This window comes from Bos grunniens, chromosome 1, assembly GCF_055505025.1.
Source record: "Bos grunniens cultivar Pamir isolate PY7600 chromosome 1, Bosgru_T2T1.0, whole genome shotgun sequence".
In the NCBI taxonomy this organism is placed as follows: Eukaryota; Metazoa; Chordata; class Mammalia; order Artiodactyla; family Bovidae; genus Bos; species Bos grunniens.
The window spans coordinates 14,725,989-14,744,156 of NC_141165.1; the positions used below are offsets into that span (position 1 = coordinate 14,725,989).

The following is an 18,168-nucleotide window of genomic DNA, read 5'->3' on the forward strand; positions in this document are numbered from 1 at the left end:
CCAACTCTGCGACCCCACGGACTGTAGCATTCCAGGCTTCCTTGTCCATCACTAACTCCCAGAGCTTGCTCAAACTCATGTCCATCGAGTCAGTGAGGCCATCCAACCATCTCATCCTCTGTCGTTCCCTTCACCTTCCACCTCCAATCTTTCCCAGCATCAGGGTCTTTTCCAATGAGTCAGTTCTTTGCATCAGGTGGCCAAAGTATTGGAGTTTCAGCATCAGTCCTTCCAATGAACATTCAGAAGTGATTTCCTTTAGGATAGTTCCTGAAGAACTATGGACAGAGGTTTGTGACATCGTACAGGAGGCAGTGATTAAGACCATCCCAAAGAAAAGGAAATGCAAAAATGCAAAACGGTTGTATGAGGAGGCCTTACAAATAGCTGAGAAAAGAAAAGCTAAAGGCAAAGGAGAAACAGAAAGATACACCCTTCTGAATGCAGAGTTCTTTACATAATCTAGATATAAGTCTATGATCAGATATATGATTTGTGCATGTTTTCTACCATTCTTTGGGTTGTATTTTCACTTTCTTGATGGTATCCTTTGAAGCCTAGAAGTTTTAAATTCAGTGAAGTCCAATTTATCTGTTTTTACCTCCATGCTCTGTAGTTTTGGTGTCATATCCAAGGATGCTGGCTTAATCCAAGATCATGAAGATTTCCTCCTGTATTTTCTTCTAAGAGTTTTATAGTTTTAGCTCTCACCTTTAGGTCTTTGGGGCTTCCCTGATAACTCAGTTGGTAAAGAATCCGCCTGCAAGGCAGGAGACCCTGGTTCGATTCCTGGGTCGGGAAGATCCCCTGGAGAAGGGAAAGGCTACCCTCTCCAGTACGTTTGGATTTCCCTCGTGGCTCAGCTGGTAAAGAATCTGCCTGCAATGTGGGAGACCTGGGTTCGATCCCTGGGTTAGGAAGATCCCCTGGAGAAGGGAAAGGCTACCCACTCCAGTATTCTGGCCTGGAGAATTCCATGGACTGTATAGATCACAAAGAGTTGGATACAACTGAATGACTTTCACTTTAGGTCTTTAATCCATTTTAATTTTGTGTATGGTATGAAGACGTGTTCCAAATTCATTCTTTGAATGTGGCTATCCAGCTGTCTCAGCACCACGTGTTTAAAAGACCATCTTTTTCCCACTGAATGGTCTTGGCACCTTTGTCGAAAAACAGTTGACCACACATGTGAAGGTTTGTTTCTGGACTCAGTTCTAGTCTATTGATCTATATGTCTAACCTTATGATAGTAACATAGACAGAGCCTTAACTAGAGCAGCTTTGTAGTAAGTTTTGAAATTGGGATGTGTGAGTCCAACTTCACTCTTTTTCAGGATTGTTTTGGCTACTCTAGATTCCTTGAATTTTCATAAGAAATCAAGGATTAACTTATCAATTTTTTCCAAGAAGCCAGCTGGGGTTTTGATATAGATTACACACAATCAGTAGGTCCATTTGGGGAAATACTGCCATCTTGACAATATTCACTGAGTCTTCCTGGCAGTGACTATAGGATGTATTTTCATTTCTTAGGCCTTCAATTTCTTTCAACAATGTTTTGTAGTTGTCAATGTATCAGTCTTGTCCTTCCTTGGTTAAATTTATTTCTGAGTATTTCATTCCTTTTGCTGTTGCTGTCAATAAAATTGCCTTCTTAATTTCATTTTTGGATTGTTCATTGCTAATGTATAGAAATACAACTGACTTTTATATACTGATTTTGTATCTTGCAATCTTGCTAATTTTTTAATTCGTGTGAACAGGTTTTTGGTGGATTCCTTGGGATTTCCTATAGACAAGATCACATCGTCTACAAAGAGGCACTTTTGACTTATTCTTGTCCAATCTGCATGCCTCGAATTTCATTTTCTTGTTCAAATGCTCTGGCTAGAACTTCCTGTACATTAACTAGAAATGGCGAGAGCAGTCATCCTTGTTCTGTTTCTGATGTTACAGGGAAAGCATCCCATCGTTCATCATGAAGTGTGTGATGTTAGCTGTGGATTTTCATAGATGCCCTTCATCTGGTTGAGGCAAGTCGCTTCTATGTCTAGTCTGCTGAGTGTTTCATCATTCAGGGATGCTGGATTTTGTTGAAGGCTTCCTCTGCTTCTATTGAAATGACCCCAGAGTTTCTGTCCTTTATTCTATCAAGGTAAGTATTACATTAATTGATGTTCAGGTGTTAAACCAGGTGTATACTGGAATAACCCCCATTGAATCATGATGCTTAACCCTTTTTATATGCTGCTGGATTAGTATTTTGTTAAGTTTTGCATCTACACTCATGAGAGAACTTGGTCTGCAGTTTTCTGTTCTTGTGATGTCTTCTATATTGTAGGATAATATAGAATAAGTGGCGAGTTTTCTCTTTTATTTCTTTAGAAGAGTTTGTGAATAGCTGGTATTAATTCTTTGAATGTTTGGTAGAACTCACCAGTGCAGTCATCTAGTCCTGGGGTTATCTTTGTATTAATATGAAAACTTTTCATTAATAATTCAGTTTCTTTCCTTGTTATAGGTCTATTCAGATTCTCTCTCAAGTCAGTTCTGGCAATTTATATTTCTCTAGGAATTCTCCCATTTATTCTAAGCTATCTAACTTGTTAGTATACAGTTGTCCATAGAATTCCTTTATACTTCTTTCTATAAAGTTGGTAGTAACATCCCCTCTCTCATTCCAGATTTTGGTAATGTGAATCTTCTGTATTTTTCCTAATCAGTCTAAAGGAGTCTCTATTTTACAGATCTTTTCAAAGAACCAACTTTTGACTTATGGTCAAAAAATGTTGCCTCCCAGTTTCAGTAAACAAAGAATGTTGCTGCCACCAAGCCATCAGCCACTACAGCCCCCTTCTAAGGGTGCCCTGAGGGGTTTCAGGAATATGAAAAAGGATCCTAGCCATAGAGAGCTAGGATATATAGAATGCTTATCTAAGGAATAATTTCAATGAGCCCAGTCTCCTGCATTTTACCATACAGACACGAGCAATAAAATCATTTACTTGAGATGTCTGGTTTTTTGTGATTAGCAATAATCTTTTGAAGTATGTGGCTTTTTGTTTCAGCAAAAACTCCTATCCATCCTGGCCCCTCCCTTACCTCTTTGGAACACTTCCTCAGAGCCACTGGGAGGCTTCAGTCCTCAGTGAGTTCTCTGAATAAGACATCGCTCACAACTTACAGGTTGTGTGTTTTTTCTGTTGACAAGTTTAATTGATTTTCCCTATTGTTTTTCTATTCTTTTCTGTTGTTGTTTGTTTGTTTTTAATAAAAGAGTCCTTACGGGACTTCCCTGGTGGTCCAGTGGTTAAGAGTCTGCCTTGCAGTGCAGGGGACATGAGTTCAATCCCTGGTTGGGGAACTAAGACCCCACATGACAAGAAGCAACTAAGCCTGCAAGCCACAACTTCTGAGACTACATGACTCAGGAAGATTCTGCATGCTGCAACTAAAACTCAGAGCAGCCAAATAAATAAATTTTAAAAAATTAAAAAAAAGAATCCTTATATTTTATAAACATACACTGAAATAGTCAGAGACAAAATGTTACAATATGATGACCAATATTTGCATACAAAATAAACCCTGAGGAGACGGGGGGGGGAGGGTCTTAGAAGGGGTACTGATAACATGAGATGAGCAGGTAATGGGTACACGCACATTCATGACACTATTCTTTTTACTTTCTTACGTGTTTTAAAATTTCTGTAACAAAAACTTTAAAGAACTGGAAAAATAAAAACTGCATGCTGAAAAGAAGACCTTTGGATGGGAAATTCCCAGGACGGGGCTGTGCCCAGAAGTCAGCACCTGTGAAAGGCCTTGCAGATGCAGCTTTGCACAGAGCTCTGCTCATGATGAGGGGCATGTGTGAAGGGACAGAGCCGATGGGGAAGCAGCCAAGCTCAGCCTCAGCCCCTGGCCTCTGGGGCCCCTCGGGAAGCCCTCCCTTCCCCTCAACCATGTCTCTCCAGGGCCCTACAGGAAGTGAGCAGAATTCCTGTGGAAAAGAGAACTTTGACACTGTTGTAGAATCTGATGAAACGTCCCCAGAAATCAGTCCAGTCTCTCCCTCTGACCGAATCCCTTTGAGAGTTGGAAAGAGGAAGGGGAGCCCCGATTCCCCACGAGACCTGGAGAAGCTGGCACCCCAGGGGCTCCTCGAGCTCTCAGGAGGACTGAGCAGGGGAAATGACTCAGCTCCAGCCCAGGTCACACACACAAGTGCAGGAACGCCTTCAGCACAGGGATGCTCTTCCATACGTCTGAGCTGTGCACAAGGACAATTACACGTGAGGACAGTGATGATTGTTATCATTTTAAGTAATCCTTTTTCTAGAACTGCTGATATTTGAGGGTGGGACTGGTGTGCACATTTGTTACCCACGGACAGGACAGACAGGGTCAGGCTGGTGACAGTAACCAGATACAGTCCTGGAAGACATGAGAAGCAGAGAGCATGTCCTTACCGAGGCCGGGGAGGCAGAGCAGGCGATGTCCTTTGGATCTGAAACACCAAACAGGAACAGTGTGAATCAGGGCTGGGTGCTTCCTCCGACACAAGAAATTAAACCAGAACAAGGCACCATCTGACACTTTTACTAAATTAACAACCATTAAAAAAAAAAAAAAAAAAAGACAATGTGCAAGGCAGCATGCCTGGTGGGTGAGGGCAGAGGTTGGCCACCCCTGCACAAACCCACATGCACACACCCCTTCCCTCACTCAGGCCCCGAGACGGCCTGATCCCTGCGCACTGAAGCTGGGAGAACAGGCAACCAGTGCCAGCAAACGCAGGTCATCATGAATCTGAAGCCCGCTTTGCAAAACAGAAAACAGTTTACAAACAAAAATAAGCAGAACATAAGTGTACTGTGGAGACCAGCCTTGTCAGATACATTTAAAGGGTAAATGTCAGAAGGAAAGAGAAAACATGACCAGTAGATCTGAGCAGTGGGACTCTGATAACATTTAGGATGAGTCATTTAATGTTATGGGATGAATAAGAAGGAAAGATTAGTGGGCACAAAACACCTATCTTGAAATAGAACAAAATGCCTTTTACTGAAATGCAAGGAGGTGTGAAATAAGTCATATTTTATAGCAAGCAAAGAAAAATTTAAACATGAAGATTCTTCTCTGCCCTTTGGAGACCTCTCCTCCTCACTGTGAATTCTGTATCTGGATTAGGCATGGACCAGACTTTCCCATCAGGGCTTTCCTGGTGGCTCCGCTGGTAAAGAATCTGCCTGCAACGCAGGAGACCAGGCTTCGATCCCTGGGTCAGGAAGATCCTCTGGAGGAGGGAATGGCAACCACTCCAGTATTCCTGCCTGGAGAATCCCATGGACAGAGGACCCTGGTGGGCTATAGTCCATGGGTTCTCAAAGAGTCGGACATGTCCGAGCGACTAACACTTTCACTTTTCAAATCTCCCCATTGGCAGGATCACTTGCTCATCCAGGAAGAACAACATTCTCCCAGCATCCACAGAACAGTCCTTAAAGATCACATCCCTTCTGGGTCTGGTCAGGGGTCACAGGACCCACCACGATGCCGCTCAGACCTGGATTTGTGATCTGTCAATAACATGACATTTGATGTACAGTCTTCTGTCTCAAAAACCTAATCTGTGTCCTGATTTCTAACTGGTGGAACAGTTCTCAGAGCATTCTAAGACACTCTTCCCGGATAATAGTAACGCTCAAATTTGGCTCAAATAAAACTTTCCAATTCTTTCTTAAATCTAGTGATTAATTTCTCATTGATGGAGGGAAGGACATGAAAAGGAACAAATCCAGAAGCTAGGCATTTTTCATTTTCCTAATTTAAGACCATGTCCATGTGATCTGGGAACGAGAGCTGAGCTTATTGCCCTGAGTAGCCTTGGGAATGGAGGAGGCAATGGCACCCCACTCCAGTACTCTTGCCTGGAAAATCCCATGGATGGAGGAGCCTAGTAGGCTGCAGTCCTTGGGGTCGCGAAGAGTCGGACACGACTGAGCGACTTCACTTTCACTTTTCTCTTTCATGCATTGGAGAAGGAAATGGCAACCCAGTCCAGTGTTCTTGCCTGGAGAATCCCAGGGACAGGGGAGCCTGGTGGGCTGCTGTCTATGGGGTCGCACAGAGTCGGACACGACTGAAGCGACTTAGCAGCAGCAGCAGCAGCCTTGGGAAGCAAACCCCACTTCTTGAGAATCCAGAAAGCCACCTTTCAACAGCTCTGCTCCCCCACCACCACCCAGAACCTGGGCCTTTTTATAAAAAGATGGTGAGATAGTTTCACTGCCTTGAAACACAAACTGAGCCACAGGACTTTAAAATTCCCACAGCGGAGTTCCCTCCTACAAGACACAGAGTGGGATATAGTATAGGGGTCCCTGGACCACATGTGATCCTGGGCTGCAGGCTCCTCTTGGCTCACCCTCTGCTGAGGGTAGGCCCAGGGAGCCCTGGTGGACCTGATGGCTCTGGCGATACGCACTGATATCAGCTCCCCTCAACCCCCAGCTTTCCCGTGCCCATAATGGGAGCCCCTGGGGCAGTCCCAGTGGCTCATCCTTGTGGGCATGGCCAGTCCCCAGGATGTGTTTTTTCCTGGGCTTTCACCTGTAGGACATTGGCACATGTGACCCCTTGGTTGGGATATGTCTGAGGGCACCTTCCCAGGCAGCCCTAGTGGGACCAGAGGACAGGGTGCCCATGGGGTCCTTGGGCCCAGCCCTGGGCAGGAAGGATGAGCAGGGATGGCCTGTCCCTCACTGCTGGTCACAAGAAGGGGCACAGCTGCAGCTTTGCCACCCACCCCAGAGTCAGGGATCAGGGACAATGAGGGAGCAGAAATAAATCACCAAGATGCACGTGGACCTGATCTTTCCTCTCTGCAGGTGATCTGCCCTTGGACACAGGATGTGCTTACAGCTGCCTCCTGTCATTCACACAAACGCCATGTCCTTGTTGGAAGAATACAGGACCGATCCCTTTGACAGAAAGGACCCCGTGGTCTTCTGTTCTGCTGCAGAGGGTGACCAGTGGCCTGTCAGAGTGACAGTGTCGACAGTGGACTCGGCTCGCAGGTGACATCGGGGCCAGGAGGAAAAGACTCATTCGTGAGCACCTGGCTCGGGTCGAGCCTGCCCACCTGTTTCTCTCTTTGTTGTGACTCGTGATCCCAGTGTTGGCGGGGGTGGGCATGGTCAGGGGGCCACAGAAGTGCCTCCTCCCACGAGGCTGGCTACAGGGGCTGCCCAGGGGGAGGTGTCAGGTGCACAACCAACTGGCATCCTGTCAAAGCCGTGTGCATAGAGCAGCGGCTCTAGAGCTTGATCTCAAGAGGAAGACGGTCAGTGGGAAGGTGGGGAAACACCACGCCCAGCAGGCGTGCACAATCCCATGAGCTAGGCCCTGGGGACCTTGGTGGAGGCCAGGCGAGGACAGAGGGAGCCGCCGAGGGTGGTCTCTGGTGGTCTTTAGACAAGCACGGCCAGTCCTGTGGAGAGAGGAGCTGCCCAAGGCAGAGAGGGCAGGACCAGGTGACTGAGCGATGCTCGAGGGGAGGGGGGAGCCAGAGTGTGCAGAGACGCCTGCCCCAGCCGGGAGCAGTGCAGGGGATGGGGCAGGTGTGGGGCAGAGGAGGAGGAGCAGTGAGAGGGCATTTCTGGGGGCCTTGTGAAGAACGGGGATCAGGAACTCAGTGGATGGCCTTGCACAACCTTGACCATATTTACCGGTAACGGCGAAAGGCTAAGACTGCATGTAAGGAGACCTGGCATTGACCACACGAATGTGATGAAAGGAGGGGAGGGGCCTGTGGCTGGGACTTCGGCCCCACAGCACCCTCCCCCCAGCCTGCAGCACCCCAAGACCCCTGTTAGTCTTCAGGGCCCACTGAGAGCCGCCTCCCCCCAGGCCAAGGAGGGGGGACACGAGTGCTCAGCGTGCCCCAAGTCGGTGTCAATACATCTCCTAGCAACACCTTAGGGGGGACCTGGGCAGGTGCATTTCATCCCAGAGTGGGCCGGGGGTGGGAGGCGGGAAGGGATGCAAAGCCCCGGGTCACCACGGAAACAGGAGAGGGGGTGAGAGGATGGTGCATAGGTAGGAAAGTACCTCTGGGAGAACCCCCTCCCCCCGTCACTGCCACACAGACCCTCTCAGCATCGCCCCTCAGCAACCACAGAAGCTGCGGCTCTGGGGAAGATGCTCTCATTTTATCACAAACCATGAAATCAAGACTTCCTTGTTCCTGGAAAACCTGTCCCACCCTGGATGACTGAGCCCCAGCCAGGCCAGCAACAAGCTCCTGTCCACTGCCACACACTCCGTCCCTCATCACCTTGCCTCTTTCCCCAGAACCGACCCTTTGTCAGTTAAGGAGGAGAATAAAAGCCACTGTGGACTCTGGACGCTGGGCAGAGTGACTCACGGAGAGGGTGGGGGTGCCTGTGAGTCACTGTCCAGGTGGCGGAGTGGAAGGAGTCCCGGGAGAGGCCAGGTGACCCAGCACCAGGTGCTGGGGAGACAGCCGGAGGAAAACAGGTGACGTGTGGCCTTCCCGGAACTTTGTGACACGCAAGCTACAGCTGACTCCACAGGTCAGCAAGGAAGCTCCCCCGCCCATAAGCTGTTTAACAATTCACTTGTTCAGGCCATTTCGAGATGCTGCTAAAAGCTTCCTCAGCCCCTTGAGGAAACGGTGAAACTGGGAGGTGAGCAGCGCCCCCACTGTTTGCATGGGGTGGGGGGCAGCTAGGGTTGGGTGCGGCAGGGCGGTAATTCCTCATCTAACTTTCTGTCCTCACCGACAGGACAACGTTGGCCTGAGAGCCTCCTGTGTGCTCCACTAAATGGGTAGTTATCTTAAAAATGCAAAGCTTACCATTAGAAACAAGAAAAAAGAAGTGAGAAATGTCATATGCCTTAATCTCTTGGATGATGAAACTGCTCCGAATGCAAAGCTGAGGCTGCAATTAATGTTCCACAGGGATGAAGTCATTTGACTCTGGAGCATCTCTACCTGGGAGCTGACAGTGGGGCGCTGTCTAGTACCATATGATTTTATTTAGCTTTACACCAAATTAAAGATGTAAATGCCAAATACAACCCATCAGAATAGCTTGTGGGATTAGAACACCCTGACATGTAACAGCTAAAGCAGCCCCTGCTTCTCTACAGTTAGTGTAACTGTTAGGATCCTTGTCCTGCCAATCATGATTTTAAAAATTACTTTCACATGCAGTTAAAACAGAAATCTGGTATTGAGTCCAGGATGGAACAAAGGATTGGATTTTCTGGTAGAACACTCTTGTCTAATTAAGATATATGAGCTTAAGTCAGGCCATGGTTTTAAAACATTGTCAAGGATATTTCTTATCAGAGAGCAGACAACTGGCAAGGACCGTTTCAGTTTGTGGCAGCAAGACTGGGGTGAGCGGGCACAGCCACGTGGGCCAGGCAGTGAGCAACGTGGCCGGCGGAGATAGACCACGTACTCCTGATGCTGCAGAGCGAGGGGACAGGGCAGGAGGAGTTTCAGCATCAGTTTACTCCAGAAATCAGGAAACGACAGAAAATCCAACCAGACCAGGAGAACAACAGCTCATCAGGGAAGCCTGTACCTAAGAAGGAAGTCTGCCTGGCCTGGGAGAGCCAGGCAACCCCATGCCTGCCCGGGACGAAGCCACAACAGCCTCTTCTGCTAAACTCGTCCCCCAGAAGCCACCACCCACCCTGGGGAGGGGCACCATCCATGGTACTTACGTTCGATGAGAAACAGAAAGCACAGGATCCCCATGGCAGCCACGATGGCCCCGGGCACGATGAAGGACAGGCCCCAGCACGTGGACACCCAGTAGCCAGCGATCAAGGAGCCCAGGATGTTTCCCACGGACGTGTGAGAGTTCCAGACTCCCATAATCAAACCTCGCCTGCAACAAAGCAGGAGATGGCAGGTGAGGTCTCAGGGATTCAGTGGGTCAGCACGTGAGCTCACAACAGTGCCTGCACAGTGCATGAGCTGATGTAGAAACAAAAGGGGCTTCCCAGGTGGCACAACGGTAAAGAATCCACCTGCCAATGCAGGAGATGCGGGTTTGATTTCTGGGTCAGAAAGATCCCCTGGAGAAGGGAATGGCAACCCGCTCCAGGATTCTTGCCTGGGAAATCCCATGGATAGAGGAGCCTGGATGGCTACTGTCCATGAGGTCACAAAGACAGGCGGTGCACACACCATCTCTGCAAGGCTCAGGACTGGGTGTTTATGAGATGGCTGTTTCCTCACTTACTGTGGCTGTATAATTACATCTCTCTTAGCTTATTCATTTTATGATTAAAAGAGGAAAGCGGCCTTTTCCTGAAATTCTTAGAAAGCCTGAAATTTAAATTTGTGCCTTTGCAATCTAATTACAGGGCTTCCCTTGTGGCGCAGCTGGTAAAGAATCCACCTGCAATGTGCGAGACCTGGGTTAGGAAGATCCCAGGGTTGGGATCTTCCCTGGGTTGGGAAGATCCCCTACAGAAGGGAAAGGCTACCCACTCCAGTGTTCTGGCCTGGAGAATTCCATGAACTGTATAGTCCATGGGATTGCAAAGAGCTGGACACGACTGAGCGATTTTCACTTCACTTCACTTCACTTCCCCGGTGGTGCTAGTGGTAAAGAACCCCCTTGCAATGCAGGAGACATAAAAGACATGGGTTAGATCCCTGCATGGCGAAGGTCCCCTGGAATTGGGCATGGCAACCCACTCCAGTATTCTCGCATGGAGAATCCCCATGGACAGAGGAGCCCCGAGGGCTACAGTCCATAAGGTCACAAAGCACTGGACATGACCGAGCAACTTAGCAAGCATGCAATCTGAATACAATCATCTGATGAAACATCTTGTTAACAAAAGTTCATGCTGATGAACCCGCCAGATGAACATGGCTAAATAAAGCTGGATGAGTGGGTTTCCTGTTTTAGCTTCCCTATGTTGTCCAGCGTCTCCAACCACTTTCTAATCGTGGTCCTGGCTGTGCTGTGTGTCACACGAACTTTAGGATGGCCTCTGACTCCAGTCAGGTCCAGAGGTGAGTACAGCTCTGCTACCAGGTGCTGGGTGACCTCGACAGGACCTGCCAACACTTCCCTGTACCTTCCAGTCTGTGAATATGTAGCTTCTTCTTCCAAAGGCCTGGGGCGAGGCCCTGACTGATTTCTTCCAGGTTCCCAAGAGGCCAGGTAAAGCCCAGGCTGCTGGTGGGCTTGTGAGGGTGACTCAGACTCCTCCTTGCCCACAATGGGGGGCATCTCCTGGGACAAAGGCCCATCTGAATTTCAGACCCCCAAGTCCCAGAGGTTTCAAGCATCTTATCTCATACAGTAGACTAAGGTGATTTTTCTGTAATCAATCTGAAGAAAAACTAAAAATAAAGTGGTCTAGTTTTCATCAGAAGAATGAAAGCTGCTGGAAACAGTCTGCCTTCCTCACCTGCCTTTTCCAAACCAGTTCCCCAGGCAGGTGACAACGCTGGGCCAGCCGGTGGTCTGCACAAGTCCATTGATGATCTGCAACAGAGCAAAGGAGAGGACCACTGAGGGGGACACGCACACGGAGGGAGCCCGTGTTCAGGGCTTGGGTGCACAGCAGGGACCTCACAGGAAGAAGGGGCAGAAGCCCATTCAATGGGAGCTTCGATAGCCAAACGTGCATTTTAACTGTATATATGTATGTGCGTGCTCAGTTGCTCAATCATGTCCGACTGTTTGTGACCTCATGGACTGTAGTCTGCCAGGCTCCTCTGTCCATGGGATTTCCCAGGCTATAATACTGGAGTGGGTTGACATTTCCTACTCCAGGGGGTCTTCCCAACCTAGGAAATGAACTCAGGTCTCCTGCATTACAGGCACATTCTTTACCACTGAGCCACCAGGGAAGCCCTATATATATGTATATATATATTGGAGAAGGAAATGACAATCCACTCCAGTATTCTTGCCTGGATAATCCCATGAACAGAGGAGCCTGGTGGGCTACAGTCCATAGGGTTGCAAAGAGTCAGACACGACTGAGCTCACACGTATATACCTTATTATGAGAGTAATGTATGCCTACTATGAAAATTTTAGAATAAGCAGAGAGAAGAAAGAAAAGAAAATCTCTTGCTCAGAGATGAACAGCTTGGGGCCAAGCTGTCCAGTGTCTTTCCAACCTAAAACTTTATAAAAAGAGAAAAACCTTCTCTGTTTTATAGAACTGTGATGAAACCACAAACGTGGCTTATAAATTGCACATTTTCCTTCCTTCCACCATCAAGAAGGTACAGTTGCTAAGGCTCCACTGAATTGAGCATAACCTTGACCTGGAAACTGGAGAAACATTCTCCACTTGCCAAGAGTGCCCTGAGCTTTCGTTGGAAGAAGGGACTCAGGAAGTGTATAGGCAACTGGCTTTGCTTTCATCTCAGTGGCCTCAGGGGACAGCTTCAGGAGGAACACAAAGCAAGGCCCAACCTCCAGTCTCTTCCAACCTCCGCAGGGAAGGACTGGCCTCCGGGAGGCAGCCTGGGAGCCGCTAGTCTGGTCTTGGGGGCCAACAGGCTCAGCCTTCCCTCCAGGAACATGCTGCGACTCTGGGGAATTCTAATTTTCTGTATTACTATAAAGTGTACATTCACTCTGGTAACAAAAACAGCCAAACTCTTTGAAGTCCTGTGGCGAAAGTTGTAAGAGCAAATTACATATAATTTGCCCCATGATCTTAGAACATCCTCCTGGACTCTCTGGAGAGCCTCAGAAGTTGAGCCATCATTGCTTTGAGTCCTTTTCTGCGTCCAGTCAGTATTACCCACAGGGCTGCTGGCAGGGGCAGAGCCGAGCGTTCCGGGCAGAGCCGGGCCTGCTAGAAGGGGCCGGCCGCAGGCCCGTCTGGCCCTCGATCCCCTGCAGCTCTGTCAGGCCCTCACTTTTCATCCACTGACTGCCCCCAAGGCCTCTCAACCCTCTCCTCCCCCTGCCACACCCACATCCCCCAACTCTGGAGCAGTCAAGTCTGTGACAGGACAGAGCATCTCAAACGCATCCAAACGAAGGCAGAAGGACTCATAGGGCTTCATGCTCCAATCCCCCTGCTGGGGTAAAAACAGATAGGATTCTTTAAGTGGCAACTCCTGACACGAAGAAACACTTCGTGGCTGCTGGCATCTCAGAGCAGAGGAGAGAGAAGGGGCCGTGTGGTCTAGCGCTGATCCTGACTTCAGACAGGACACAGCTCTGCCACCTCTCCCATCCTCCGCCATCTACTCCCTTGGCAGAAGTGACATGAACACCCCATCCAGCTCATGGTGGAAACCCAACGTGTGGTGAGCCATGGACCGGACCTCACCTGAGTTATCACGTAGAACCCGAAACTGTGGATGTTGTAGAAGTACCCTACCCCAAACAGGGCAGTGAAGGCGCCGCTGGCCAGCATCCCGAAGGTTAGGTAACACCGGATGGGGAGGCGCTCCCCTATTATGCCACTGAGGACGAGAAAAAAGAAAGACAAACACGAGAAAATGCACACACCCACGACGTAAACGAGCCGGCCACTGCTTTCCGGATGCTTTCAGGCTGTTCTCTGAGCTTTTAGAACTTGAAAGCACTCCAATTTCCAGGAAGTTTTAATCACAATTATTTCTCAATGGAGCATTTATTCACCAGAAATCAGAGACATCCTTTAAGACTTTCTATTTAGAGTAGAAGGAACTGTCAAATCGTAAAATTGAAACACTCTGACAGAAAGGATGACTGCCAGTGAAAAAAAGCAAAAAACTTGTCCTGCTGGCTTAATCCTGTTTTATATAAAAACAATAGCCAGGGAATATATAGTGTCTTAAAGTTCTGACTGTTGGATTGTAGACAGGTGGCAGGAAAAGGGACGACCTGTGACCTTGAGCTGTGCGTGAGCAGCGAAAGGGGCTCTGCTGATGACCCTCCTGCCTCAACCACTGTGATCTGGTTTAAAGACCGACAGAGTCTTTTATTTAAGGCAAAGCCTGAAACATGGGGGCAAAGCCTCCATGCTCCATCCTCCTTCTAAACAACAGGATGACTCAATAAAGAGCTAATCTTTCTAGAGATCTGCTTCCTAGAGTTGCCTAGGTGCTCAGACAAGTAAATTTGGTTAAGCACCTGGCAGGTGGTGGGTGTGCAATAAAATAGTTCTGGTGCTTCTGGGGAGGGTGAAAATTTCATACCAGGGCTATATATTTAACAGGTTTTTACCACCATCACACCACGCTGCCCAATGCCATAGGAAACACTCTTTATTACTTCCCTATAGGAGATGTCACCATGGAACAGCCTGATGGTATCACTTACTAAGTGAATAAAAAAGCTGGAGAACAATCATTAACGATTATGAGCCTCTTACACTCAACCCTATGGGTCTCATTTTCCTCCATGCAATCATTCTATGAGTCAGATAAATATGAAATGTAATGAAGAATGACACCTGCCTCCCCTGGGAACAAACTCCAAAATTCTGGTCTTTCATCTCAAGAACCAATACCCTAGAGAGCTCTTCTTTCTGAATTTACCAAAAAAAAAAAAAAAAGATCTACCCAGTATCATGTAAGTGACCTTTTAAACACAAAAACAGAGAAAGTGATTTAAAATTATAAACAGCATTCAGGTCAAATTTCAAGCTGAGTAGAAACCTGATCACGTACAAACTCGAGAGCACCCTAGAGCTAAAGGAATTATCTACTTCATCTTGCTCACTTCAGAGAAGAGGAGCCATGTCCCTGGGGGGGCTGGCTGAGGTGTCCAAGGTCACAGAGCAAGTGCAGAGTCAGATGGGCCTCCAGAGAGTTACTGCTATTGCTGGGCTTTCAAATGTCCTCCAGTCTTGCTAGATAATACTAAGCCTCAATTTGGTCTCCGTTTAAAAGTATTTAAAGAAAAGACCTAACAGAAGGGGCAGCATTCCACATTTTATCAGGCTCCTACAGGTAATGAAAGCCACACCATTCATGCTTGAAGCTGCCAGCATTGAGCTGGGTCAATGCAGGTGCCACTGTGTCTGATTTATCCACTAAACCAGCACCGTCCACATCACTAGCCATGTGCCATGGGGTCACTGAAAGGCCACACAAGGAAGCAGGTAAACCCTCGAGTCACAAGTCTACTGTGAATTTCACATTGCTACACTATTTCATAATAAAGTAATATTATTTCATAATAGCCTTTGTTGGCGAAGTGCATGAAGAACCATCTTTGCCAATAAATAAGCAATGAAAAAACCACTTTATTCAAACCAGGCTTCTAAGCCTCAGCACCCCTGGCACCTTGGGTACGTAATTCTTTGCGGTGAGGGGCTGTCCTGGGTCCTGTCCTACACTTAGCAGCACCCGGGTCTCTGCCCACTCAATGCCAGCAGCGCCCCCCTTCTCCAGCTGAGAAAACCAGGAATGGCTCCAGTCACTCCCAGCTGAGAACCACATTTAAACACTGCTTTTCAGTAACAGAAAAACACACTCAACCTTTGGGTCTTTTTATATTATTGATTATTGGTGTCCAGGAAAACTGTAGTCTGTAGATCACAAACATTTGACCCCAGGGTAGGATATGGCTGGTTGGCTACGGTCGAGGCCCTCGGGAGCCTGAGGCTTACCTCGTCCTTCTCTGAGGCTGGGCTCGCGTTCTGTCCTGCGTCTGCTACTATTTGAGCCGCGCTCAGACAAGCCCTGCTGCTCTACAGATGTGCAAGTTCAACACGGGGTTTCAGCAGAAACTGCCTGTCTGGGCACCAGACACCCAGCCACCCACAGGGTCCTGAGCTGGGGAGGTGGGGCCCAGGGCTGGATAATAACACAGTCAGGGTAGGTCTCAGCAAAGAAGGTAAACATTTATAGGGAAAGCAGAGATCCTCAAAGCTCTAAAATCTCTCTCTCTGAACAAAAGTCTCTTTGGACTAAAGGCCTTGGTCCCTATAAGCCTTTTCTTTTTTTTTGTTAAACTTGGTTGGACTGACACAATAGCCATTTTTAATTGGCCAATCACATATCCTATACCTGCTAACATTTACCACCTTCTTGGGCCACTTCAGAACTGGATCAAGAATGGGGTAATGGTGATCATATGCAACAGATGCTGGGAACACAGATGGGCCCTCTTCTGAGCATCCTATATATACTAACTTATTTAACTCTCATCACACCTCTGTGAGTTAAGAACTACTGGTTTCCCAGTTTTGTAAAAGGGGAAACTGAGGCCCGAGGAGGTGCAGTGACTTGTCCAAAGCCACCTGAGTGAGTAGTCAAAGAAAGCCAAGATCAAATTCCAGCAACGTGTCCCTGGAGTCCACACCCCCAACGGCCAGGCAGGATGGCCTCTGGCAGGCGGGGGAGGCACTGGTCCAGCTAACCTGGGCATCCAGTGGACACGCCAGGCACACCCCGTGTGAACTGCTCGGATGCCAGGCAGGTTAGTAAACAGACGACAGCCCCTGAAACCAGAGGAGAGGGTGCTCTGCTGGGCTTGCTGAGTGGGGAGCTACCAGCATCCTGCTCCAGAGTGACCAGGTCCCTGCAGGGTTCACCATGCATCTAACCCCGGGCCAGGATAAGTCATCTGAGGACAGCCTGCCAGGTCAGCAGGACACCTGGGGCGTGCGCTGGCTCCCACCTCACCTCATGTCTGAGAAGAGACGAGAGGACCACTACCTGTGGACTGGGCCGCATCTTCAGCATGCCTGAGCCTCCCTCTGCACCCAGTGGACCAGCTGGGTCTTGCAGTCCCAGTCAGACCTACCTCAGGTACATGCCGATGGCGTACGCGCACAGGAAGGAGTAGTCCAGGGCTCCAAGCAGCTGTTGATAGTTGTCCTGATCTGCACGGGTCGAGAAGCAATGGGGGAGCCAGAGTGTTGCTTAGCCTTCACTAAATGTCAGCGTACGTCCAGGAGCGGGGCAGTGAAATACTGACTTTTGCTCGCTAGGGCTGGGTGGTGTCCTCAGATGGTAGCACAGAAAACGCAGCAACGGGAAATAAAGTCGCCACGCTGCAAATTATCGCTACATAAATATCCTCCCATCAGGTCAAATCCCAATCGCTGGGGTGAGCCTGCAGTTTATTCGTTCTGTTTCACGGTTACCCTGGCTTTGCTTCAGCACCATCACCCCCAGGTCCTGCCCTGGCCAGCCCCGCAGCACAGCTTTCTTGTTTCCGCCCACAGCTTGTGCCCTGTCAGTCCTGACTTCCAGCTTGGACAAATGCAACCTGCAAATGACCTTCAGTAGTGCATGCATGCTAAGCTGCTTCAGTTGTGTCTGACTCTTGGCGACCCTATGGACCACCAGGCTTCTCTGTCCATGGGATTCTCCAGGCAAGAAAGAATACTGGAGTGGGTAGCCAAGCCCTCCTCCAGGGGATCTTCCCAACCCAGGGATAGATTTCATATCTCGTTATGTCTTCTGCTTTGCAGGAAGGTTCTTTACCACTAGCGCCACCTGGGAAGCCCGACCTTCAGTAGATCTAATCACTAACCCAGCGTTCCCCAACATTTTGGGTACCTGGGACTGGTTTCATGGAAGATAATTTCCCCATGGACCAGGATGGGGGAATGGTTTCAGGATGATTCAAGCGCATTACATTTATTGTGCCCTTTGTCTCTATTATTATTATACCAGCTCCTCTGATCCTGGAGGCTGGGAATCCCTGCATATGGGCACTGGAGACACAGCAGCAGCTGAAGGCGGGAGGCTGGTTTGCTGGGAGGAGGGACCAGTTTGCAACCGGAGGCGTGGCTGCATCTATCCAAGGGCATCGTTACCGCTGCTAAGATCAGCTGGGCCAGGGGAGCCAGGCCAGCCAGCCAGCTCTGGGGTCTCCACCTGTGGAGGAAGCCTTTGGGCGGAGCACGGTGGTGGGGGTGGCGGCTGGGAACAGACAGAGAACTCACCGAACGGGGCCCAGCCGCAGTCGGTCCCATTGTCTGGGAGCTGGTGAGCAAGGGCATCTCTGGCTTTTTGGCTCCGCCTGCTGAATCCGACTTTCCCATCATTTGAAGCCGTGCAGTAGCTGTGCAATTCACCCTGGGACACCCGTGGGGTGGACAGAAGCCAGAGAGAGAGAGAACTCAGTGGGGTTCAGGGGTGCAGCGTGGGGACAGCCATCCTAGGGTGACTGTGTTCTCAGG

General features: G+C 48.9%; 1 protein-coding gene and 1 long non-coding RNA gene across 14 annotated transcripts in view; one reads left to right on the top strand and one right to left on the bottom strand.

The window, feature by feature from the left end:
• The window catches only part of SLC37A1 (solute carrier family 37 member 1), a 102,072-nt gene that overhangs the window by 31,844 nt on the left and 52,060 nt on the right, over positions 1 to 18,168 (bottom strand). For 6 of the 13 annotated variants that reach the window (XR_015141297.1, XM_086337746.1, XM_086337847.1 and 3 more), the window contains 7 exons: positions 17,932 to 18,064; positions 16,782 to 16,860; positions 16,396 to 16,476; positions 13,372 to 13,507; positions 11,479 to 11,555; positions 9,769 to 9,935; positions 4,476 to 4,513 (listed from right to left, as the gene is read on the bottom strand). Coding sequence is in view for 11 of the 13 variants with exons in the window: in XM_086337746.1 (XP_086193872.1) it covers positions 4,476 to 4,513; positions 9,769 to 9,935; positions 11,479 to 11,555; positions 13,372 to 13,507; positions 16,396 to 16,476; positions 16,782 to 16,860; positions 17,932 to 18,064 (711 nt within the window). In the remaining 2 variants the exon portion in view is untranslated. Of the gene's footprint in view, positions 1 to 1,674; positions 4,277 to 4,475; positions 4,514 to 9,768; positions 9,936 to 11,478; positions 11,556 to 13,371; positions 13,508 to 16,395; positions 16,477 to 16,781; positions 16,861 to 17,931; positions 18,065 to 18,168 lie in introns of those variants that run through there. The other 7 variants (XR_015141404.1, XM_086337978.1, XM_086338147.1 and 4 more) reach the window with 3 other exon arrangements.
• On the top strand, positions 8,508 to 9,111 carry LOC147379029 (uncharacterized). The gene is made up of 2 exons (XR_015141719.1): positions 8,508 to 8,717; positions 8,817 to 9,111. It is a non-coding gene; the product is annotated as an uncharacterized LOC147379029 (long non-coding RNA).